The sequence below is a fragment of the Nycticebus coucang genome, chromosome 16 (genome assembly GCF_027406575.1).
Source record: "Nycticebus coucang isolate mNycCou1 chromosome 16, mNycCou1.pri, whole genome shotgun sequence".
NCBI classification, from domain to species: domain Eukaryota; kingdom Metazoa; phylum Chordata; class Mammalia; order Primates; family Lorisidae; genus Nycticebus; species Nycticebus coucang.
In genome coordinates this window covers 86,206,707-86,231,107 of record NC_069795.1, presented here as the reverse complement: position 1 = coordinate 86,231,107, position 24,401 = coordinate 86,206,707, and the positions used below count along the sequence as shown (strand labels likewise).

The 24,401-nt window shown below is 47.0% G+C and overlaps 1 protein-coding gene across 5 annotated transcripts; it reads right to left on the bottom strand.

Moving 5' to 3' along the window:
* Positions 1–593: 593 nt before the first annotated feature.
* On the bottom strand, positions 594–24,167 carry BCL6 (BCL6 transcription repressor). 5 transcript variants are annotated; one of them, XM_053564889.1, is made up of 10 exons: positions 24,058–24,167; positions 13,715–13,753; positions 12,716–12,887; positions 10,995–11,216; positions 8,325–9,296; positions 6,985–7,169; positions 5,425–5,592; positions 4,254–4,384; positions 4,027–4,164; positions 594–1,815 (listed from the first exon to the last, which is right to left on the bottom strand). In XM_053564889.1, exons 3-10 carry the CDS (start codon positions 12,874–12,876, stop codon positions 1,672–1,674), a joined length of 2,121 nt encoding a protein of 706 aa, XP_053420864.1. In that variant the 5' UTR covers positions 12,877–12,887; positions 13,715–13,753; positions 24,058–24,167; the 3' UTR covers positions 594–1,671. The 5 variants fall into 5 exon arrangements, with proteins under 5 accessions (XP_053420864.1, XP_053420868.1, XP_053420863.1 ...); XM_053564893.1 differs by lacking the exon at positions 24,058–24,167 and adding an exon at positions 22,359–24,046; XM_053564888.1 differs by lacking the exon at positions 24,058–24,167 and adding an exon at positions 14,906–20,157.
* Between the last annotated feature and the right edge of the window lie 234 nt (positions 24,168–24,401).

The following is a 24,401-nucleotide window of genomic DNA, read 5'->3' as shown; positions in this document are numbered from 1 at the left end:
TTGGACAAAAAGCACCTCTGCAAAGACAGAAGTTTGCTTGGACAGGAGCCATATATAAAGCCTCCGTCTACAGGTGTCAAGCAGCCCCACGGCAGATGCCAGAAAGACTCTGAACGCATGGCGGCTAAGGAATGCACGTGGGATGGAGCCAAACGCCTTCCTACTGGCCCATGGAGCTGCGTGGAGAGAGGGTGTTCATGAAGCTAGGAAGCAGGTGAACCCCATCACTTCACAGAAGGGGCAAACCAAGGCCCAGAGGAAGAGACTGCTGTCTGTGTGTGTTGGAAGAGCGAAAACCAAAGCCAAGAAAAATTCAGCCTACAGCTGGGTGGATGGTCCATCCAACCTCCCACTCAGCTCCTCAGGACCAGGGGGCTGGAGTCTGCAGTCCGTGCTGGTGCTGGGAGCCAAATGTGGGTCCCCACCAAGTGACCAGCAACAAGTGCTGGCCTTAGCACCAACGAAGCTCCTTTCTGAGACTGTACCAGCCAGAGCAGCCTTCCCCTCTGAGATTTCCCACTAGATTAAGGGCTGAGGACATTAGATCTGTTCAAGTCCACGTTCCCAACACACAGGCAGATCTTCACCACAACTTGACTTTTCAACATTTTATTCTTATATTTGTACAGCTATATTTTACAACGCGATAATGCAGTTTAGACACAGCCAAACCCTGTCTCCGGAGTAGTTATAACACAAGCATGACGCAGAATGGGATGAGACAAACGTTCCCAAGAGAGTTTAGTTAGTGACAACTTCAAGTCCCTGTGTCTGCCTACACTTCAAAAAGGGATGGCGCACACTCGTCCATCATTGAAAACTTCTGTGAAAAAAAGGCACCGTGAGGACACGTTGTACAGGTATATACAAACTGAAAACTAGAACAAAATTACACGTTTTTCCTTCTGCAGCGTTTTTTTTTTTTTGTTCTTTTTGTTTTTTTAATACACACTTTGTAAATTGTAAACCTTCACTTGCAAAAAAATACAAATACACTGAGGCATTTTAGACAAAATATTTTCTTACTTATACAGATGCAATACTTAAAATATTCTCTTAAGTGCTCTTTCTCAATAAAGATTCTCAGATCCGTGTCTGCCTGCAGATACAAAATCGAGCCTTTAACGCAGTTTTATAGACTTAATATATCTTTTTAGGTTTATATATATTTATTTTATATATATATATATTTATATATTTACAACTCTGCCATATATTCCTTCACCTTTGGTTAAAAAAATTAAAGCCCTCTCTTTGATAACACACCGAAGTCTTGTCTTTTAAAAGAATGCACATTTACATACAAAAGAAACATCTGTTCCCACAAAACATACACATTCCTCATTTTGCAGACTAAGTCAAGTCAGAACTTTTGCATACTCCCCCACTTTCATGTATAAAATGATTTTGCTTTTTGCTGACATGGTTTGCCTTACACATAGGAGAAGAAGCAATATTATTTTCTTAATGTTTTATGGCAGTGGGGGAAGGGGAGCTGTGTGTGGCTCCCAGTCCCCCAGGTCCCACCCCCCACCCCCCGCCCTCAGCTATGATTTGCACTAGTGGATGAGAGAGGCACTACATCATGGGATGAACATTATAAAGTGTTACAGTATCCTTTGGGTAGATTCTGAGAAGGGGCTGGAGAGGAAAGCATCAACACTCCATGCTTCAGCAGGCTTTGGGGAGCTCCGGAGGCAGGTCAGTGGCCGACACACGGTATTGCACCTTGGTGTTGGTGATGGCGCCATGCTTCTGGCGCAAGTGAAGTCGCAGCTGGCTTTTGTGACGGAAATGCAGGTTACACTTCTCGCACTGGAAGGAATCAGAGGCAAACAGTTAGCTGTCATCAACCCAAGAAACTCATCACTGTAACTCATCACTCATTCTTGCAAGTTTGCAAAGGACTGGGGCAATTCTTTTCTCTCCAAGTCCAGTTTAAGAACCCATAAGCATCCTAGCTTCTGCTAGGAGATAAACATGGTACAAATGTCCCTTCTCTGCTTTTCAAAGTGTCATCACTCTTTTCCCTTGCTTGAGATGTCATTCCCTGCCTTAACTCCACAAGTTCAAGTCTTAACTGAAAATGCAGTTCAGATACAAAGTCCCCTCATTATTAAAGCTTTCCTGAGTCTCTCAAGGATTAAAATAATCCCTCTTTCCTTGGAACCTCTCTGTAAGATCTCTAGTCTTGCCATATAGCCATCTTTGCACATTAAGATCCTTCTTAGATGGATAACACATTTGAAAGCACTGAGCACTTTTTACTAAACTGTATAATCTTTCTAGTACCTAGTACCTTTTAGGCAAATTATGTAATCAATCTGAACACATTTGGACAAATGGACCAGATCATTCTGAATTCATGGAAATTGTGGAGTCTAAGATATGCTTTAAAAAATGGGTTATGTTCTTTCTTAGGATGTATATCTTAGATAAGTGAATAAAGCATTTGCACATGGAGCTGTTTCTTGCTTCATAACAGTTTTAGTTAAGATAAAAGGTTTTTAGTAGTAAAATGGGTGACTAAGTGTAATGGGGTAACTTAGATGAGATCTTAGAAAAGATGCTTTTAGGTTAAAACTAAAAAAATCCAAATACAGTATGAACTTTAGTTTATAATTGTATGTAAGCATTGGTTCATTACTTGTGAAAATTATCAAACTAACACAAGATATGAATAGTAGGGAAAAATAGATGCATTTGGGTCCCTCTGTACAATCTTGGCAACTTTTCTGTTAAGTCTAAAACTATTCTAAAATATAAAGTATAATAAAATATATACGGATAGAGAGTATGTTTAAAGTAAAAATGGTAATAGACTTAGAAAAATAAAAATAAATAAATAAATAATATGGAGAAGACAGAGTGTAAAAAGTCCTGTTCTTGAGAGACACAGGGTCCAATGTATCAATGCCACACACTGCTGTGTCCCAGGCACATCATTTCTCTCTCTGACCTTGGATCTTCCTTCTGAAGGGACTGAGTCAATACACGCTGAAGGGCATTCTCAACTATGATGTCCTAGCTGTCTGTAATTCTGACATTATAACGGCATATATTTACTGTGCTCTTACTTTATGTATGTGCTTCTAAACACTTTAATGAATCAGTTAATACTATAGCTACTCAAGGTTGGTGCTTTTATCAGGCTCATTGTACAGATGAGGAAATTAAAGTACCAAGAGGATAACTAATCGCGTAAGAATAAACAGCAAGTAAGAAGATATTCGCCCAAAGCTTGACGAACAAGTGAACAAAAATAACTATGTTTTGCAGGTTAAGTTCTGGAATGTGAGTTAACCATTCATTGATTAGTTCTTGTGCCCACTGCCACCTGGAAAGATGCCAGAAAGTCCTCAAAACAGCTGCAGACAATTTGTAAACAATGAGCACAACTGTGTTCCAGTAACACTTGATTTATGGACCTGAGACTTAAATTTCATGAAATGTGCTATGTCACAAAATATTATTCTTTTCTCTTTAATGAAAAAATCCTTCTTGGCTAATGGAGTATGCGAACATTGGCGTGTGGGCCATACTGGCTACCACCCTGCTCCAAAAGACTACAATCCCAACCGCCTGTCCACAGCCCTGGGCTGGCACCTGGCCACTTCTCTTTTATAAAATGGACTTCTCTGGGTTTGGGGGTCTCCTTATAAGATCATTAATTCTTATAATATTCTTCTGGTTCTCCTCCCACTCCTAAGACTGCTCCTTCTCAAACACTGTAGCTCTTTTTAAATATACATATAGCCCAATATGGGATGTGCTACAGACACTCCACAAGTATTTGTGGAATGGATGAATGACCCCAAAGCTATGTATTCCCATTTTCACAATGAGACTGGGGCCAAGGGCAAGCAGGGTGTCTGAGAGTTGGGTCCAGATCCAGGTCTTCCGGTCCTTTTACCTCACTGGTCATTCCACCCGGTGCCTGGGACTGGGGCAGACCATTCTGCTACCCCGCCCCTCTTGCCCCCCCCACCCCCCAGGCCAGCCGCTGGCCACAAGAGGCTCACGCACGTGGTAAGGTTTTTCTCCTGTGTGGATCCGCAGGTGGCTCTTCAGTGTCTGAAGGTGCCGGAAACGGGTGCCGCAGATTTCGCAGGGATAGGGCTTCTCGCCAGTGTGGATGAGCACGTGGGCACGGAGGTGCGCTACCTGAAAGGGGGGGCCGCGTGTGAGATGTGCCGGGCAGGTGGCAGCACGCAGGCCCAGGGGCCGGCCTTCCCCCACGCCACCCCACTCACCTGGACAAATCTGGCTCCACAGGTCTCGCATTTATAGGGCTTCTCTCCAGAGTGAATTCGGGTGTGGGTTTTCAGGTTGGCTGGCCGGTTGAATTGGGCTCCACAGATGTTGCAACGATAGGGTTTCTCGCCTATTAGGGACAGAGAGAAGGCAGATTCAGTGGGGGAAGTCTGCACAGTCCTGAGCCCCTAGATTTCAAAGCAAACTGCCCCTGCCTGGGGTCCCTTGTGCTTTCCTTCCCCTGGGAGGGTATCAGAGAGGGGATCCAGGGGCCTGTACCCGCAGCCTGCCAGCCCTCTCCCATGCACAGACCAGCACACTTTGACACTTTGCAGGGGACCAGGACCAAGAGACAAGCACAAACAATGCCAGGCATGGGACCAGCGAGGAGGCCGAGTCCAGGAAGTCAAAGCTGTAGAACCAGCTTTGTCATTGGAATCATCTGCCTGTGGGACCCAGAAAAGTCACTCTCCTTCTCTGGGCCTCAGTTTCCCTCTTTGGAACTTGAGGGGCTACTTTAGATGACCTGGGAAAGCTCTTCTAACTCTTTGATAAGCTGATTAAATCAATTCCTCCACCAGGGAAATACAGTCAGACTGCTCCAGTTTCTCTTTTAGAACAAACACACTTTTCTGCTTGTGCAACAACAGCTCTTTGCGAGAAGGGTGGGGTTCATGTTGAGCAAATGCTCAGGAAGGGGAGACCAATTGAAGGGCTGAGGCTCCCTTCATGGCAAGTTTTTGGGGATAATTGAAGAATTTAAAGTATTAAGAGAATGGACTTTGGACAACAGTCAGGTTTATGAGAAGCTACCTGGTAAAGGAATGTGAGTTATAAGGAATGAGTATTTGGGGGAAATCAAGAGGCCTTTAATTTTTTTCTGGCTTTACAAAAACCTAACCCACTTTGCCTCCATTGGCCTCGGTTTCCCCACCTATACAGTGGGATTCATACTTCTGACCCCAGCAAAGGCACAGAGCATCTCAGAGGAAAGTGAGAGAACACAGGGAGTGGATGGGTCACGGGGCAAAGACAAGACAAGGCTAAGTCCCTCACTCAGCCCAGAGGGACCTGCTCCCTGCCTCGCCCCACCAGGTCCCAAACCTCACACTGCCTTCTCTCAGATCCTGCCCCCGTCCTGCCTCTGGAGAGTGTGGGGCAGGGCCATACCGGTGTGGACGGTCTTGTGGCTGGCGAGGTTGCCCTTGTAGCGGAAGGAGGCCTGGCAGCGGTCACACTTGTAGGGCTTGTCGCTGTGGGTCTGCAGCGTGTGCCTCTTGAGTGAGGCCTCCTCAGAGAAGCGGCAGTCACACTCATTGCAGAAGAAGGCCCCATTCTCTGTTGAAGGGTGGCAGGGGGACGCAAAGTCAGAGTGAGGAAGGGAGGTGGGGCTCTAAGGCCTCTCTCCTTGGTAGCTATCCCAGACGCCCCCCACCCCACCCACCCTCATGGGACCTGTGGAGATTTCTTTATCTCAGCCACAGAGGAGGGGGAGAGGACACAGACTGAATACTAAGGTACAAAGGGAAGCCCAAACCCACAGGTAGGCGTCTGACGTGCATCACTTTGAGAAAGGCTCAGCAGAGCTTTTCCTTTCCCCAAGAGCTCTGAGAATTGACCTTTTTAAAGGATCACTTCAAAGTTTAAGTTCAGACACCAAAGCCCTCGGGCCAAGAGCCTTGACCTCTTGGAGCCTTTCTGTGTGTTCTATCTTCAAAGGCAGGACAATAAATCTCTGTCCTGCCTACCTCACGGGAGGATATTATATTACACAAATTAAAATGTTAAACATTATAGGAATATATGATACAGTTCAAATTCAATCATACTTTGAGGTCCCCGAGAGAGGAATTAATGACGAACACCCCATGCTCATTCTTGCACCTATCTGGATTACATGTCTCCCATATGCTTCTGTGAGACTGAGAGACCAGTGATGATGGTGTAGCAGAAACAGAGGCCCAGAGAAAAGGAACTGGAGGGCAGAGCAAAGGCAAACCACCAGGGGACAGGAGGGGACAGTCCCTGCTTTCCCAACTGTAAGTCCATGATCTTGTGTGCCAAACTTCTGAATGTAAGCAACAAATTTTTCTTCTTTTAATATAACAATTTGAAAATGACATGTCATGGTGATTTAACTTAGATTAGGTATTACTGGGCTCTATTACTGTAGCCAGAGCTGGATGGAAAGTTAGAATTTTTTACCTGGCAAAACCCAGGCATGCCAACCATCAACTATCTAGAAACTTGAATTTCATAATTTGGTTCAACTACATTAACTCAGCTAACATTTACTGAGTGTCTTATTCCACGCTAGGGACCTGCGGGGACTTCTGGAGGATCCAGGAATGGAAAAGGTCAGATGGTCCTCTTCATACAATCTACAGCCTGGCGGGGAGAACTGCCATGAACACACATCAGTTGCAGCAATTTGGTGGAATGGAGAGGTCTGGAGAAAGCACTGGGAGTTACAGCAAGCCCCTCAAGCTGCCTTTACTGGGACGAAGATTTCCCCATTTTAACCCTAATACTTCATCCCTTGGTCATGCCCGTTCCCCAAGAGTTTGTGAAATATAGGGTGTCTGGCTGGTGACTTTAATTGTCAGTGAACTTCCAACAGGGACTCTTCCCAATCAGAGATGACAGTGTCAATAAAATGGAAACATAAAACAAACGAAGCAGAAGGGCACTCTCTCTACCTGGCAAAGGGAGGGAGGGAAGAAGACTTACCACAGCTGGAATCCGAGTACTCAGACTGGGTCTCTCCCATCTCCTCAGGGAACGTGGGGCCAGCAGTGTGGAGGCACATCTCCGCATGCTGCGGGGACTGAGAGCCGCAGGACACGCACTTCGGGGGGTGCATGTAGAGTGGTGAGTGGCTTTCACTGCTGCTGCGGGGGGAGCCTGTCAGGGACCTGCCAGCAGGAGCAAAAGGGTCTCAGCATCGGGGACAGGGCCACAGGGCCACCCCTCCTCCCTGGGCTCGGGCACTGAGACCTCGGAATTTCATTTTGTTTCACTTTGTTTTGTTTTGTTTTTAAGACAGAGTCTCACTCTATCACCCTGGGTAGAGTAACATGGCGTCCTAGCTCACAGCAACCTCCAACTCTTGGGCTCAGCAGATCCTTCTGCCTCAGCCTCCCAAGTAGCTGGGACTACTGGCACCCACTACAATGCCCAGCTAGTTCTTTGATTTTTAGCAGACACAGGGTCTCTCACTCTTGCTCAGGCTGGTCTTGAACTCCTGAGCTCGAGAGATCCTCCTGCCTCAGCCTCCCAGAGTGCTAGGATTATAGGCATGAGCCACTGTGCCCAGACTGGGACCTCAGAGTTATCTTCAAGCCTGCTTTCAAAGAGTGTCTGCAGAAAGATCACCAACCAGGGTCAAACCAAACCCAAACTCTGCTCCTGGGCCCAGTTTCTTCTCCTTAATATTGCAGCCCCTATCCCCTCTAATACATCAAGCCCACAGGAAGTACCTGTGAGATTTATGGAATGCTTTTCACCAGTGGAAAAAAATTATTTCTTTTGCCATAAAAAAATACACAAGGCCAGATGTGGTGGCTCATGCCTGTAATCCCAGAACTTTTGAGAAGCTGAGGTGGTAGCGTCACTCGAGGCCAGAAATTTGAAACCAACCTAAGCAAAAGCCAGACTTAGTGTCTACAGAGAATAGAAAAATTAGCCAAGCATGGTGGTACACAGTTGTAGTCCCAGCTATAAGGGAATCTGAGGCAGGAGAATCATTTGAGCCCAGGAGTTTGAGGTTGCAATGAGCAATGATGACACCACTACACTCTAGGCTGGGTGACAGAGAGACCCTGTCTTAAAAAAAAAAAAAAGAAGAAAGAAAGAAAGAAAAAAGAGAAAACACAAAATACACAGCATTTCATATACTTCCTTGCTTAGGATAATTCAATCAATAGGCACTAATTCCACACCTCTAACAGGCTCAGCAACTTGGGCAAGAAAAGGACACATCCTCTGTATCCATCAAAAGAAAACACCTTGGAACTCTACCCAGGTACCCTGAGCCCAGACCCAGACTGTCCCTGAAACCCTGAAATCACCTGTTAACAATGTTATTGAGCCGGCTGGCTTGTTGGATGGTGGAATCCTCCCCACCGGCACTGAGCTTGGTTGGGGTCTGGAGGTCAAGGTTCTCAGGCTCCAGGGACGGCTGGCAGGCAGGTGGGGCAGTGTAGGCTCTTGGGGAAAGGCGGCCCAGCTCGGCCTGCTCAGGCCCTTCTGGTTTGGCATTCTGGTTGAGGCTGTTGAGCACGATGAACTTGTATTTCTTCCAGTTGCAGGCTTTGGGGTCAGTGGGGCTCTTGGCGGGAGGGGAGCCAGAGGTCTGGAGGATACAGGCGTTCTTGCTGCTGCAGGACTCTGTGGGCGAGTTAGGCTGGCAGTCGGATTTCTGGGGGCTCTGTGGACTAACCAGACCCTTCCGGTTCAGGGGTGCATTGGGGGACTCGAAGTGCAAGGCAATTTCATCCTCTGAGGAAGGTCTCTCTTCTTCTTTGCTGGCCTTGTCACAGGGGAAGTACGGGGCATTTCGGGCTGAGGGAGCAGCAGGCTTAGGGCCTTCAGCTACACTGTAGTGCATGTCACTTCGTGCCTCCTCTGGGACTGTCTCCTTGGGCGAATAGATGTTACTGTGGCACATGCTGGGGGGCACCTCCATGGCTGGCCGGCTATACTCCCCAGGGACTGGCCTGCCACTGTCACAAGGGAGGGTCCGCTCCTTAGGGAAGGGGTTGGCCACAGGCATTCGGGCATCCCGCAGCTCCTCATCGGAGAAGAGGAAGCTGCTGACTGGGAGGTGGCTGTACATGGGATAAGAGGCCGGCGGTGTGGACAGGCCGCCGTACAGGCTGGGGGCAAAGGCTCTGCCCTCACAGCCAGGGGCGTTCCTCAGGGGCAGGTTGCTCTCCACCACCTCACGACCCCGATAGGCCATAATGTCTTGGGGCATCAGCATCCGGCTGTTCAGGAACTCTTCACGAGGAGGCTTGATGGCAGGAACCATCTCTGCTTCACTGTGGGAGAAGAAAGAGAAAAGGCACCCACCCCAGATCAGAACTGTTAAACAGATGCGCTTCCAGCGACACTGCTATATTACAGTGCTGTATAACATCTGTGCCTGAATTAGACAGAAATAGGGGATGTGGCTCTGGAATAGGGAAATATAATTAAAAGGCATTTATGCTAGAAGTCTAGCAATCTAGCTTACAGTTGGGGAAACTGAGGCCCAGAGAAGGGAAGTGAGTTAGCTGCACAATCTGCCTGATGAGACATGATCTTGTATGTTTAAGGCATGCACCTGTGCATGTGTGTGAATCTATAACTCTACTGATGTTGTAAAATTTTATAGCTAACAGAAAGCTTTCAAAGCCCTATCTCATTTCACTCATGCAGAATTCTGCAGGGAAGGAAAGTTGGGTATTATCAACCCCATTTCATACACACAGAGAGGGAAGAATTCACACAATGCCACACTTTTGGAAGGTCACAGACAAGTAATGCTCTAATTGAAGAAAGGACTTGCCCCATATGCTGACTGGAAGTTTATAATAAAGGACAGGCAGCAAACCCAAGGGCAAGAATCCTTGGCTCTAGAGCAGCCAGACCTGGTTTACAATCCCAGCTGTGCCACTTATCGAGTTGTGACCTGGAGCAAGTTACCTCCCACTCTGATAGTTAGAAAGCTCCTTGTTTTGTTGGATTGAAATCAAACTTCTTTAACCATCACTCACTGATTCTGGCTCTGTTACCTATGATTATGTTGAGATGGCCTATTTATTTGCCCACATAATGTCCCTCCAAGTATGCACTCAGCTATAGCCCTTTGTCTCCTATGGGTGATAATGGTGGCAAGATCACCACTGCTGTCATTTGCAAGTATTTGCCACCATTACCATCCATAAGAGACAAAGAGCTTTCTAACTGTCCAAGGTAGACTCTCTGGTTCTGGGAACACTGAGCTTCTGGCTCCTGGTGATGTTAAAACACAGGCTAGAAAACTCTTCTGTTTAAGTAAAGATGCAATTACCCTAGCATGGCTACATCAATGTTTCTGAAGAAGTTAAGACCTGAGTCTCTGTTCCACTTAGCAAAGCTTTTCACTTCTTTAGATCTCAGGTTCTTCTACTTTAAATGATGGTCGTATCTCACCAGCCCTCTGGTAGGGGATTAGAGCCAGTGAACTCAATTCAATTCAACCAATGTCCTCCGTAGTAGGAGCAGGGACATATAAAAGATGAGTAAGGCAACCCTGAGTAGCCCACAGTCTGGTAGGCAACTAAGGCACTTACGTAAATAGTCATAATACAAATCTAAAAAAGAACTCAAATATATGCAAATATTAAAACAGGATGGCCTAAAGTAGGAAAACATTTCAGAACACAAGGGAAGAGCTAAAGGAGGGAGAGTGGTAATCAGAAAAATCTGCATGGAGCAGGTGCCATCCCTTGCAGGATGGGGGGGGGGGGGTGCATATTAAGTGAATGGAAAAAAGCAAGCTGTCATAATAATGCACAGAACACATCTGTACAGCAGCAAGGAGTTAAGTCTTCCTGGACTCCAAGAATTAAGAAGTGCAAAAGTGTGCAACAATAGTGGAAATATAGGTTGCAGCACATCACAGGGAACTATATTTGCTCTATGCGTGAATTAGTAAGGGTTTCTGATTGGGGACTACCTTTTCTAAGGCTTCCACCCGTGGCGTGACTGCTCACCTGGCCTTGATAAACTTCCGGCAAGTGTCTACAACATGCTCCATTTGCAGGTACATAGCTGTGGCCATCACAGCCATGATGTTGCCTTCCCGCAGGTTGAGTCGAGATGTGTACATAAAGTCCAGGAGGATGCAGAACCCCTCAGGGTTGATCTCAGGATCCAGATTAATCACATTAAGGTTGCACTTCAACTGGTCTGTAAAGATGCTGTAGAACAGGCCACTGTAAAACACACAAACGTCCCATTACAGCAGACACATAGAATCTGTGATCGATTACAGTCAGCACTGATGCTCAGCCCCTCTGCTCTGGGCCTAGCTCCAGAACTTCCAGGGCAATTAATAATCACTACCATTTATGGAGAGTTTACAAAATGCCTGAGAATCTTTAAGCTTTTTATGTACATTATCCTATGTTCCTCACAACTTTGTAGGGTGGTACTATTATATCTCTACCTTTAAATATGGGGAACTAAGGTCAGACAGGTTAAAAGAGATTCTTAAAGCCACAGAGCCTGTTTTCCTTTGACTCTTAACTGCGTGGATTACTAGAGTTAAATTTAATACTCATTTGCCACAACCATTCTTAGTCTCTATCTTTGTGATAAGCATTTCGCATCTTGTTCCATTGCATTATCCTTTTTAAAAAAATTCTATTATACTTTTTAGAAGTAAGTTTGGTAGAAATGACAAATAAGTTCAAAATATGCTTATGTCTACACTCTACTGCTTTTCTCAAAGTCCATAGATATTAGGTCACCCTAGGTACCACGGTATCTAGTAGAGGAAGCAATACTCAATTAGATAGCTGAATTCTGGGCTATTATCCTAATTCTCAACTCGTCTCTGAGTGGATTACGTAGCTATGCAACCTTGGGTGAGATACATAGCTTCTCTGCACTTTGGTTTACTTATCTTCAAAGAAGCGGGGACAATAGCATCTACATTATAGAGTTGTGGCAAGAAGGAAACCTAAAGGGTATATAGCATGATGGCTGGCATACAGTATGCACTCACTAAACATTATCTGCTATTTTTATGTTGCTATAAAGCTCTGTCCTCTCCACTATTAAAAAACTGGCCCTTACGGTAGACATGCGATAAGTTCTCTGTAGGGACAGAGATCCCTGATTCTACATCCCTTCACCTGCCTATGTCTTCCTTTTATCCTTTTATACCCTCCATAACACAAAAGTCTACTAGAAAGATCCAGAGAGATGATGTAATATAAAATTGCTTTGAAAACTGGAAATCTTTGACAAAGATATATTAGCTGGGTCACTGTCACTAATTCTTACATATATTCTGAACATCCATGGAAGTACAGTTGCAAAATAAAACAAATATAGCATAAAAAAGCAAAATATTTCAGATTAACTTGCTTAAATTCCTTAAAGACAGTGGGGGTTAATCTGAAATCTTTCGCCATTTATTCTACTGATTAACTGAAGTTATTCTCCATGTTTACTCCAGACACATCCTTTCTTGTGGCAGTATATCATTTCTTCTCCCATTATGCCCACAGAACAGAAACGCTTTCTTTTCTAAAGGTACATTCATTTGCTTCCTGGGAGCCTTCTCTGCCAGGCCATGTGCTAAGATCTGGAGTTGAAGTGGGGCATCGTCCTAGACACAGCAAAAGGCCAAGGAGTCCCTCCCCTCCTGCGGCCGACATCTTCCTTCCCCTTTCATTTATCCACCCTCCCCCTCCAGCATCCTTACCTGCAGGCCATGAGGACTGTCTTGTGGGCTCTGAATTGCTCTCGGCTCACCACAATGACAACATCAGTCAAGATGTCTCGACTCCGGAGGCGATTGAGGTTGAGAAGAACATCACTGGCGTGGCGGGTGAACTGGATACAGCTGTCAGCCGGTGAGGCCATTTTGTCTTCACCTGAAAAAAAGAGGCCAAAATTCTGTTCATTTTCCAGACTCTGTTTCCTGCTCACCTGTTTCCTAGCACCACAGCAGGGGGCTCAGCCTGCTAAGGTATAGACCGCAAGTCAGGTCCCTTGTGTTTGATCTTGAAACAATTCATAACACAACTCTGAGCATTACTCTTCATGGCTATAAAATGGGGAGTGTAATCTTTATCCAAGTTGGGATAGAAGGCCTTTTAGGGGAACAGGGAAGAGAATGAATATTTCCTGAGTGTTTTTTCCACATACCAAATACTCTGTCAAGCATTGAGAGGCAGTCAGTATGGCGCAATGGAGAGAAACCCTTCTTTGAAGGTTATCAGGCCAGCTTTCTCTTTTGCTGGCTATGGGACTTGGAGCAGGTTGTTCACTGTTTCTGGGCTTTGGTTTCCTATAGTAACACCCATGTTATAAAAATTAGAGACATGTGCCTCATCCTTAGTAAGTTCTCAAACTCACAGATGTTCTCATCAGTATCTCATTTCATTATCCCAGCCACCATCCATCTCTCTCCATTACTGGGCTTTAGAGTAGTTTGATGTTGTACATTTGAGTCACATTGTTGGTGCACAGTAGGCGGCTAAGTTAGTATGAACTAAGAAATAAGCAAGAGGATAACTGACCATACAACAGTGTAAGACAGCCTCATGCAGAGGTGAAGAGGTGAAGGCTGGGACAGATACAGAGGAAATTTGTTGTCCTGGTCTCATCTAATAAGAACAGCAAACTTCACAGAAATACATCCATTCAAATCAAATAGTTTGTCCCCAATATTTTAAAGTATATAATTTGATTTACTTACCCAAGGCCTTGCCTCACAGTCCAAAATTTTGCTTAAAACCTGCAAAGAAGAAAGCAAACATAAATTGATTTAATGAGTATAAGATTGTCCACTATAGTCTTATTTTAGGACATACTCATTTCGTTTTGCTTTGATAGTTGTGGCCTGCCAGTTGGTACAGTTTCACCACAAGCTAGCAAACATTTTCCAGCTCTGCTCTTACAGAAACAACAGGCACCCAAAGCACCACAGTAATAATGTTTTTACCCTGAGTACTAGGAACATAACTCATAACTGCATATATCAATTCCATATATATATATGTATTTTCTTTATCAAGAAAAAAAATTGTAACATCTAAAGGCCACATGAGTTTATGAAAAAAGAAAAAAATAAGAAAAGTAGTTCTTTCAATATTAATGATAATGATTCTTCAAGGGGTCTAAAAACACTGGATGCTATTCAAAACCTGCTAAGATACTATCTTTCAAATCTTAGAATGATTCTACTAGGCTGACAGGGTCAATATCTTTGTCCCTATTTCACTAGCAATGAAACTGAGACTCAGGGGTTCAAGTGGCTTGCTCAAGACAAGCAGCTAGGCAGTATTTCCTGTCTGAAACACTTCAGACTGAATATGGTATCTGCAGAATACAACCTCAGATGGCATGTCTACACACTCCTTCAGAACCTTTACCCTCTTTTTCAAAGTTTCCTCTCCTTTCCCTACTGGGTCTAAGACCAGACAGAGTGCTACAGCTTCCAACTTTGTGCTTCTCTCTGCTGGTGAAAGACTTAACTGCGTGGGTAGGCTGAGAACCGGCCAGGGAGCACTAAACCTTAGAGATTTAATAAAATATGTACCCTCTCCAAATTGCTTTCTCTAAAACAAAATCATCAAAAGCACAGGTGTAAGACTCTCACTTATGATAGACTATGGACTGTAAAATGAAATAATCTTTGAACTGTCTTTCCCCCCCTTTTAGAGCTATTTTCTGGGTAAAGGGGCATGAGGCCAGGGAGGTCATGTTGGGCCACATAGATGGTTGGTGGCCCGGCCCTAGGTCTTCTGGCTCAAATTCCTGTCCCCTTTCCAAATCAGCCTACGTGCTGTAGAGCATGCAAGACAGCACCCCTGATGTGGGTGAATTTCATTTTTAAGTTCCTACCCCACACAAACACTTTGCCCCATTCCAGGCTGCTGAGTCTTACCAAATGAACACTCTAAAATGAGAGGTTTCCTTGAGTCTGTAACCAAACACTCTGACATTTCTCTGTGGTCCCAAGTGCCAGTCACACAATCTCATCGGCTTCAAGGTTAGCATGTGCATGTGAGTGAGCGGAGACTGGGGGTAAGGAAATGGGAAAGGAAGAGGACAGAAAAAGACAGAAGAACCTATCTTCCCTCTCCCCATCCCAACTCAAGATAGGGTAGGAGGGATTTACAAACTTAGCCCTAACCATGGTTCAATGATCGTCTCCTTTTTAAAAAGGCAGAAGACACATATGACGTTTATTTAAAAAATGTTCTCTCCTCTTCCCTCATGGAAGACATCCTCAAACACTCTGGAATACCTAGTAAACCAGCTTCGACTACCAGTTCACTTGTGGATTTCCAGTCACAGACTTTCGGAACCACAGGAAACCCAGATTTGCCATTTCACCATGACAAGTGGCAATGCCTCACTCCAGATGGGAGTTGAAACAACTACCCCGAGTCTACTGTCAGTCAGTTCTTGGGTTTTTCACCTTAAGCCTCTGCCTGACCAAAACAAATGCACATACACTGAGGCCCATGTCCTTATTAAGTTAACTCTTTTGTAAGCTGTCTTAGGAAGTTCCACAACTATTGAGTGTGTAGGTTTGTCCCCCTCCCCCACGCCATGCTGTAGGTATGGGAGTACTGGCAATATTTGTTGTTATTGTTGTTTTTAACAGACCACTTAAGTCTTTTCTCACTCATTATTGTATCTTAACCTTATAACTGCCCTGATTTATTAGGGAGAAAAATGAGCCTTGCCCAAGGTTTCAAAGCCAATTTCTAGCAAAGTTCTGAATAAACCCCATCTGCTAGATCCAGCCAATACTACACAGAGGACTCATCCTACAAAACAATCACCAAAAGAGCAGGCTGTCAATGAGAAACTGACAACTGCATGGCCCCAGATCTGGACTCCTGGGTCCCAACGCCCAACTCATCACCCGCACTGGCTGAGAAACCACCAAGAAAGAGAAAACACTGTTTTCTCCACCCCCACACCTCTTCTCCCCTTTCCCACTTTCCTTGTGAATATTCAATTAGGCGCCTTGAGAAGGCAGATTCTCTAAAGGAGCTACCATTGAAGACGACGACAGAGCACCAAAAAAAAAAGAAAGAAAGAAAGAAAAAGAAAAGAGAGAAACCAACAGGAGAGAGAGAGAAGGTTAAGAGCGAGAGAGCGCGAGCCAATGCGAAAAGACCCCATCTTTTTCCTCCCTCCTCCTGTGGGCTGGCACCAGGCAGCCCCGTTCTCTCACACTCGAGCACAAATAAGAGCCCTGCTCCAGGGCAAGCCTGCGCAGACTCGCCTACCCCGGGACACTGTACCTGGCTTCCAGAGACTGCCCACTTCGGGACGATCGCAAGGCACCAATTCCCATTCACCTCAAAGCCCCCCGCAAAAGTTGCGGTGGGGGCGCCGTGGGATGACCGTGGTGGCCCTAAATTTACTTACATTCAAATAAAACTTTTCGGGCACCTCGGTAGCTAACATTGTGTTCGTGCCCCCCCCACCCCCTTCACGCCGTCAAAGCAGGGGCAGGGAGGGGAATGGCACAGCCCTTTCATTCCCGGAATGGAGTCGATCTCTGCTCTGCGGATTTCACAGAATACTCTCTGCCTATCGTCTGCTCCAACAAGAAGTAACTTTCCAGGAAGCTGCCCGGGCCCCGACTGCCGCCAGGATCGCTGCCCGCGCGGCGCCGGCCGCCGGGGATTCACCCGGGGTCGGGGGAGGAGAAAGGAGGGCTCGGCCCGGGAAGGCTTACGGGGAATACGGCGCACTTTCCCCTAAATCCCTCGTCTGCGCCGGGTCCAGGACTCTCTAGGTTCGCCTAATTCAACCCCAAGGACACAACAGTTTATAAACGGGGAAATGAGACAAGTTAGTAGCAGAGCTAGCCTAGCACCCAGGAGTTCGGTTTCAATCCCAGACTCATTTCCTGACTCCAAGTTGCCCAATTCCGGCGTTTGTTCGCCTAATGCATCGTTCCGTTTTTTTCCTCTTTTTGTCCCCCACCCCACCCCCCCACCAAACTTCTTGTTAGGAGATGGGTAGGCAAGATGTCAAAGTTAAAAAGATGGGAGTCGATAGGGTTTAACGTCTCCACCCTGCACTTCCCAGCCGAGTTGGAGGAAAACTAAACCGAAAGTCCCTTCCGCCTACGTTGGCAAGAACGGGAACTCAGCTCGACTTGGTTTCCGCCCAAAGTATTTAGATAGAATAGGAGCTGCCAGGCCAAACCTGGCCAGGTTTAGGGATTTCCGAAAACGATTTCTCCGGAACCGTAGAGACACGGTTAGGACCCAAGGCACCGACCCCAGCGCCCGCCTCGGCATACTCCGAAATTGCCTCGCCATCCCGTGGCCTCCCTGGGAATTATAATCCCTAGGCGCCATGTCCAATTTTGTCTTGGTAGAGGACTGCAGAAGGCGCTTTCGGGGCACAGGGAACCAGGAAAGACTCCGCTTCAAAGGCCGCAGTCCTAAAACCAGCGGTGGCGTCACACTGCGCCTCTCATTCAGTCTGCGGCGGCGGAGGGGTCAGAGTCTGTCCGTAAACACTTGGCCTCTTAGGTCTCAAAATCCTACTTTGAGGCTTGCTTATTCCTCTGCCCACTAGGATAAAGGTGAAATAGGAATCTGGGATTTATTTCTGGGGTAGGGGTGAGAATCTTGGGAGTTAAAATTAAATAAATGGACTTATTGGAAATTAGGAGTCCAGTGGTTGGTTCCGGGACCTCAAACCTAGGCGTGTTTTTACCACAGCCTAACACTAGAGAGAGCCCTCCATCAGAGCTTGAAACCCATAACCCATTTCTCGCCCCGCCCCTCCTTCCCATTGACCTAGTTTGGCCAGAGCTTCCCGATTTGGAGAATGCCCTTTGCCCTTCCCCCATCCTCTCTAGCCAGGCCAGCCGCTGGATTATTGGTAATGTAATGACTTCAATAACTCGCTGAAAAATCAAATGGTAAATTTGAAAGTGCAAAGCACTCGTTAGGGACAAGAATAAGGAATTTTAATAAGGCTGGAGCTGCCGCAGTGAAGCCCGCACTAGTGCTCCCAAGGGAGGGTTTCTGGTCCCAGCCAACCAGCTGCAGAGATCTAGCCACAGTCGTCCAGCAGCTCGGGATGGGGCAATCTTCTGAGTTGCTTTTGTTCTTGGGGGGAAACACTTTTTGCCTTTTGATTGAGGCGAAGGGGGAAGAAGGTTGTTAGGGGGGCGGCAACAGCAGAAAAAAAGCCAATTTGATAATGCGATGGCCTCAGAAGCCGCTTTGGGTAACCGAGGTGTTCGGGGACATTATGTCCTGACTTTCATTTCTATCACGTTTCCTGCCAACAGCGCTCTTGCAAGCCTGCAAGCTTCTAGGAAATGCAATAAAACAGAGGGATGTATTTTATCTTCAAGATCTGAAGAGAAGCTGCCGAAGGGGCGCTCCTCATACGCCCGGGAGACGAAGGCCCTACAGACAATGCCAGCAAACTACGTTCCTAGGCAGAGCTCCCTCGGCCATCCTGGCTGAACCCGGCTCAGGCTTTGCAAAAAAGGCTGGCGGGGGAGGGGAGAGGCGTGAGCTCCTCAAGCAAACAATGCCTTTAAAAATCCGATCTGGACAGAAGTCAGCCAAGGTCTTTATTCGCGTTAATGAAGATGGAAGGCACTAACTGTCCTTGGAAGGCGATGAGTCAAACTTGACCGCGCTTCAAACACGTTCCCAGATTCGTTTCCAGCCCGAACAGAGGCGCGTTTCTCCGCCGCGGCCTCGGACGGTTCCCGCAGTGGGAGAGACTGAACTCGATCCCAGCGGACAGGGCGGGGGAGACCGCTGCGTGTCCGGCTGATGAGCTCGCGGGCTGCCGCCAGGGGCCGCCAGCGCGCGGACACGCGTTTGCCATCTTAAGTCGCGAGCTCTGGGAAAGAAAACTTTACTCACGCGCTGTTGTGGCACAAATGTTGCGAGGACTACGAACTGCCCGTCCACATGTCACCCCCTACACACACGCACACACAGAGTTCCTCGCCAGGCCACTAAGCAAAGAGTGGAAGGAAGGGGACATCCAAAAGTGAGCCTCTGGTGCAGCCAGGCACACCTCTGAAAATCTCCTGTCTAGGCCATAACCACCTCCCTAGCACACACATACTACACCCCCTCGGAGCTTTGGGACTGCCCCCCACTCCCAGCACCTCTGCAAGATTTTCGTGTCTTTTACCGAAAATCTTAGGCCATACTTTCTAAACGAAATCCTCCAAGACTGCTGGGGAACCTTTTCTAGTGTTCGCTGGCAACTAAGGTGACCCAAGAGGTTAAAATCATGGAGGGCAGATAAACTCGCCTTTGAACTGAAGTCACTTAACTCAAATTCAGAAGCTTAAAATCTGGTCCTTGTTAAGGTCACTTACTCACTACAAACATCCCCCCATTCACCTTCACCAGGCTTGTTTCCTCAAGAGTTTTCACTCCTAAAGCCCCTGAGCTCCTAGATGGTATCCGTCCATTACAGACTTCCCCTGGAAAGGTCATGGTGAGAGGGAAATGATATGTTCAAAGCAGGTTATTTTACGGTTTCTCTTAGTGGAGATAGAAGCCCATCCCTGGGTGATTGTGGACGAGGCGAGCGTCTGGGGCATTTCTAACTTTCATCTGCCTTCTCAAAACTTTGAAAGTCGTATGCCATCGGCATTGATGGGTAGGTGTCTCCCTTTGGCAGCCCTAGCAGCTGGTCAGGACCCCAAAGGGAACAGTTGGCCCACCGCCCCAGGCGGAAAGCTCCATCATGCCCACCACTAGGTGGCGGACTCAGTCCGTCCGAGAATCACCAGGTGGCCAGAGCCTTCCAACCAGATTCCCCCAACCTCTACATCCTCCCTCCCCGGTCTGGTAGGGTTGGGGGTGTGCTTGCCTTCAAAACCAAAGCTGGAAAACATTTAATTTAGTGGATGTAATTCCGTTATTTCCAATGCTCACGCCTCTAGCAACCACTACGCAGTATCTGGAGCGGCTTTCTTGTAACACAGGTTGATTCCCCCACCCCCAAAGCTGAATGTACTGGGAAAGAAAAAAAAAGTGCACTTGTCTTCAAAAGACAGAATAGCACTCGATGGTATTAGAAGAGACTCTTGCCAAACACTGGCCAACCAGCAAAGAAAGTCGAGAATAAACTCTTGTTCCCCACAGAGAAAGGGGGACCCGGGTGCTAAAGACTGGGTCCCACCCAGGCTAACTGTGCCTGGCAAAGCACAGGTGTGGGGAATCCTGTATGTGGGGAACTGTTTGCTGGTCTCGGACAGGGGAGACAGAAAGGGTTGGGAGGAGCCGTTCCTAGCTTCCTCTGGGACGAAGAGAAACGGGCCAGCTCGGCCACTACACAGCACCCTCGCTCGGATCGCCTCGGCTGCGGTCCCACTTGTTGCGCAGTGCTGGAAAACCGCACGCGCCATGCTGCTTGGACTCCCAGAGGACTACAGCCCAGCCTGCCATATCTCCACGCCATCCACAAACCTCTGCCCCCAGCCCCAGCCCCACCACACACCCACATACACTACTGCCGCCGACGGCAAAACTACAGTACTTCCAGCCACGATGGTTTATACACCAAAACATTCCTCCTTTTCTCAACGTCAGACGAGGAGCAGACTTCAGATTCCCTAAGATGTGAAGTCCAAGTGGGGAAGGCAGACTATCTCTACCTACAGAACTTTTCTACTTACAGCCAATCAGGCACACTCCCCAGACCAAATTACTGGAACTATGTTGCCTATTCTGACACCATCCTAGGAGGAAAGCAACTTTTTCTTCTCTATTTGAGAGATTCAATTACAAAGTCCCGTTTAAAAAGGTTTTATCACTCCTAATTTTTTTAATGGGGGAGGCTCATAAAATCATTTCACAGTATTTTCCAAATATTTTACTTTTGCCAATAGTTTTACCCACCAGAGGGTGGCGCTGCCGCACTACCTCCTCTGAATATTTGAAGTTTTTCTCAACAAAGTGGGTTGTGAGTGTAGCTACCCGGCAGTGGAAGAGAGGGAAGGAAGGGTTTTGACATCTAGCCATGGCTACCATTTACTCAACCAATAACTGGAACTCTTCAAGCCCTCAGCAAAACGGCAGTTTAAGAATCTAGAGTCCCAGCCCTATCTACCAAACCCAGAATAAATCGGACACCCTTTTCAAGAAAGCATTGGGGGTAAAAACGTTCAAAACAGAACAGAGGAAGAAAAGAACAGCTGGAAAATTCCCACTGTCCCTGACTGTGTCCTCCTAAAAGTTGCTTAGTTTTTATGGACAGCATTGCTAGCTTTATTGTCACTATCAATAGACCCTTAAAATTAGCCGATACTTGGGTACTCAGTATTGGAAAATCTTCCAAATAGGATACTGGAAACTTCTATTTATAAACTTGGGGGTGGGGGTATTTTTCCCATCTACAGGTTTCTATTCTGGCCTGAAGACTCAACTGCAGTCATTATAGCAAAGGAATGCCCTTCTCATGGGATTTCTCTCCATTTCCTCCTCCCCCAGAAACAAATATCTTTTCTTCTTTAAGAAAAAAAAAAAAAAGCATACATTTTTAAGCAAGAATGTGATTTCACCTCTCTTGTTTGAGCTCATGTTTGCTACCTCCAGGAATAGCGTGTGGACTAGGGCCAGATGAACTTCAACTTGGGCTGCAGATTTACGAGGTTCTGTTCCAGTGCCAAAGGTTCTTGGTAGTAAATAGTGAGCAAAATAGATACCTGTCTCCTGATAGATCTTGCCGGGCCTCCTCTTATTTTTTTAAGTTATTTATTAAAACCACACACACCTTGCAAAGAAAAAGGGAAACTGGCAGTCTCTGTAGAGGAAGCCGGTGGCATCGCTCAGAGCCACAAACTGTATTTCTAAACAGCCCTTTCCCTGGTTCCCTCTCTCCTGCCCCACTATTTTTTTTTTTCTGGACTGTATAAACTCAAGTACTGACACTTCACTTATAGAAGAAAAAAAGTAAAAGTAAAGCGTTACAATAAGATTTTCCTCCTGGAAACTATAAACATTTTTTTAAGTCCATAAAAGATTAAATCAGTGGGGGTGGAGGGAGCGGTGAATGGTTCTGAGATGGTCAGGGACCCTTATCACAGCTTAGAACTTTCTCGGCACCTGATTTGGGGTCATTTCTCCTGCTCAAGTGTCAGGACATCCACCATCCCCATCTCCAATCTCTAACAATTGCGGGGAGGGGGACGTACACATAAGGTCTGTTTTCTTTCTTTCTTTTTTTTTTTTAATCAGTACAGTTGTGTTCCTGCTCTACATGGGGGAGCTTTAAAACTCATAATTGAAACACTAGTTCCATTTTTCGCCAGGGTTCCTATAACATGGCATCATAAAGACAACGCAACCCACAGTTCTCAAGACATTTACCACGGTCAGTACATCCTGCAGCCGGGTGGTCCCTAGCTCCTGCAGCCCGCGCGCGCAGCTTCTTTCGGAGCCTTCGGCTCCCTACCATCTCCCGCCCCGGGCCGCCGCCGCCGCCGCCTTCCCCCATTCCTATTCCCTCGAGGAGAGCCACAGGTTGCAAATCCAACCAACCTCGCAGTCTATTTTTGCAAAATCACTCACAAAGATCTCCCTTTCGCGCCCGCGCCCGATCCTCCCGCGCGAGGTCCCCCAGCCATAGCCACAAAGTGCCCTTCTCTCCTCCCGGGTATGTAAGGGACGCGGGCTGGGGCTCTGTTTGTTTTTCCCCTTGCCCAGCGTAAGGACCTCGGGAATCTCAAGCCTGGCGTCCGCTACGGTCAAGTCCGCAGTTTCCTTTTTACAGAGCTTGCACCATGGGAAAAATAAAATAAAATTTAGGAAAGGGAGGTAACAGCCATTGGGAGCCAACACAGAGTCACGCAGCGCCCAAAATACAAACACCTCGGCCGCCAGAAATCCTGCCACCTTCTCTCTCTCCTAGGCTGTCCTGTCAAGGTTTCACGCACGCTGAAAGGCACCGCAGGTGCAAATGCGCACCCCTTTCCCACCCACCCCCCAAATCCCTGTCCCGCCATCAGCCTCTCTCATCGCCATGGGCAGAAAGAGCGCGCAGGGCTTCCGACTCCCTCGACTACAACCAAGAAAGAATAATTTTAAAAGTATTCAACATCCCCGCCCCCATGCAAGCTAACCCTCTCCTAAATACAGGGGAAGAGGACACCAAAACACTCGTCTCTCGTTAAGAAGATGAGGGCTCTGAAAGGAAATAGTAGACACGATACTTCATCTCATCTGGTTTTATGACCCAAAAAATTAAAAAAAAAAAAAAAAGAGGAGTTCGCTTGGATTTTTCCTCCCAAATCTCGGCTCGGCTATCAGGCAGGGAATCTGAAGGACCCAGGCCGGTGGAAGGAAGCCAGCGCGGCGAACGAGCGGGCAGCCTCTCTCCTCGCCTCCCGGAGTTACCCAGAAGGGCAAGAGAAGGGAAGGAAGAAGAGGCTAGGAAAAAGAGGAGGGAGAGAAGCTGAGGCAGGAGCAAGGAAAGCAGTTTGCAAGCAAGAAAAGAGGGGAAAAACATAGCCGCACGAATCCAGAGAGATCACAAGCCGTACGCAAGCAGCAGCAGAAAGAGCGAGAGCGCGAGCGCGCGTCCTCTCCGCTGTCTGGGGCCAGACAGCCCCCAGACTTGCCCAGATCACCCCCCAAACACTGTCTCGTCCTCTCTGCTCCGGCCGCCCCCTAGCTCCCCTCCTTCCTCTCCTCCACCTCCTTTTCAAAAACCAAAACAACGCAAGGGAGGGTAGCAAAGCCTCCCCAAACCGGCCGATTCACTCAAAGACAACAAAAATAATAATAATAAATATATAAAAATCTAATATCCTAGAGTGGGAGAGACATGGGACTAATCTTCAGCATTTATTTTAACACCTGACAGCTAGAATAAATAAATATATACATTTATATTAATAGATACACATAGAAAACTTGGAGCCAAAGCATTTGGCAAGAGCGGAAAAAAAAAGAATTAAAAGGTAAAATAATGATCATGAGCAGCGGCGGCGGCAGCGGCACCAGCGGCAACAGCGGCGGCGGCGGCGGCAGCAGCAGCAGCAGCGGCGGCAGCAACAGCAATAATCACCTGGTGTCCGGCCTTTCCTAGAAACTTCTTGCATCACCACTTCTAAGAACCCCAGTTCTAAGAATCAACAGAGCTCAATTCTCGGAATTTGAGCTGCGGGCTTTACCATTGCTACATGGCAGGGGAGGACTTGGTGTCAGCTCTCTGAGATTTTTACCTCTCCTACACCATAAAAAGACCTCAAAGCCAAAATATTTTTTCATTATCCAACATATTTCGAGGTCCTCACAGTCTAGGAGTCTTAGATTTCGAGATTATTTTCCTGCGTTTGAGGGCCCAGAAGAAGGCCCTCCCTCCCCGGGCCTGTGATCGTGGTACGGCCTGCTCCGCCACCGTCACGTGGG

Coding starts and splice junctions, on each gene's coding strand:
- BCL6 (XM_053564889.1), bottom strand. CDS start 12,876: ATGGCCTCACCGGCTGACAGCTGTATCCAGTTCACCCGCCACGCCAGT. Junction 11,217..12,715: donor ACAGTCCTCATGGCCTGCAG/GTAAGGATGCTG, acceptor TGTGTTTTACAG/TGGCCTGTTCTACAGCATCT. Junction 4,385..5,424: donor CCACAAGACCGTCCACACCG/GTATGGCCCTGC, acceptor TGTCCCTAATAG/GCGAGAAACCCTATCGTTGC.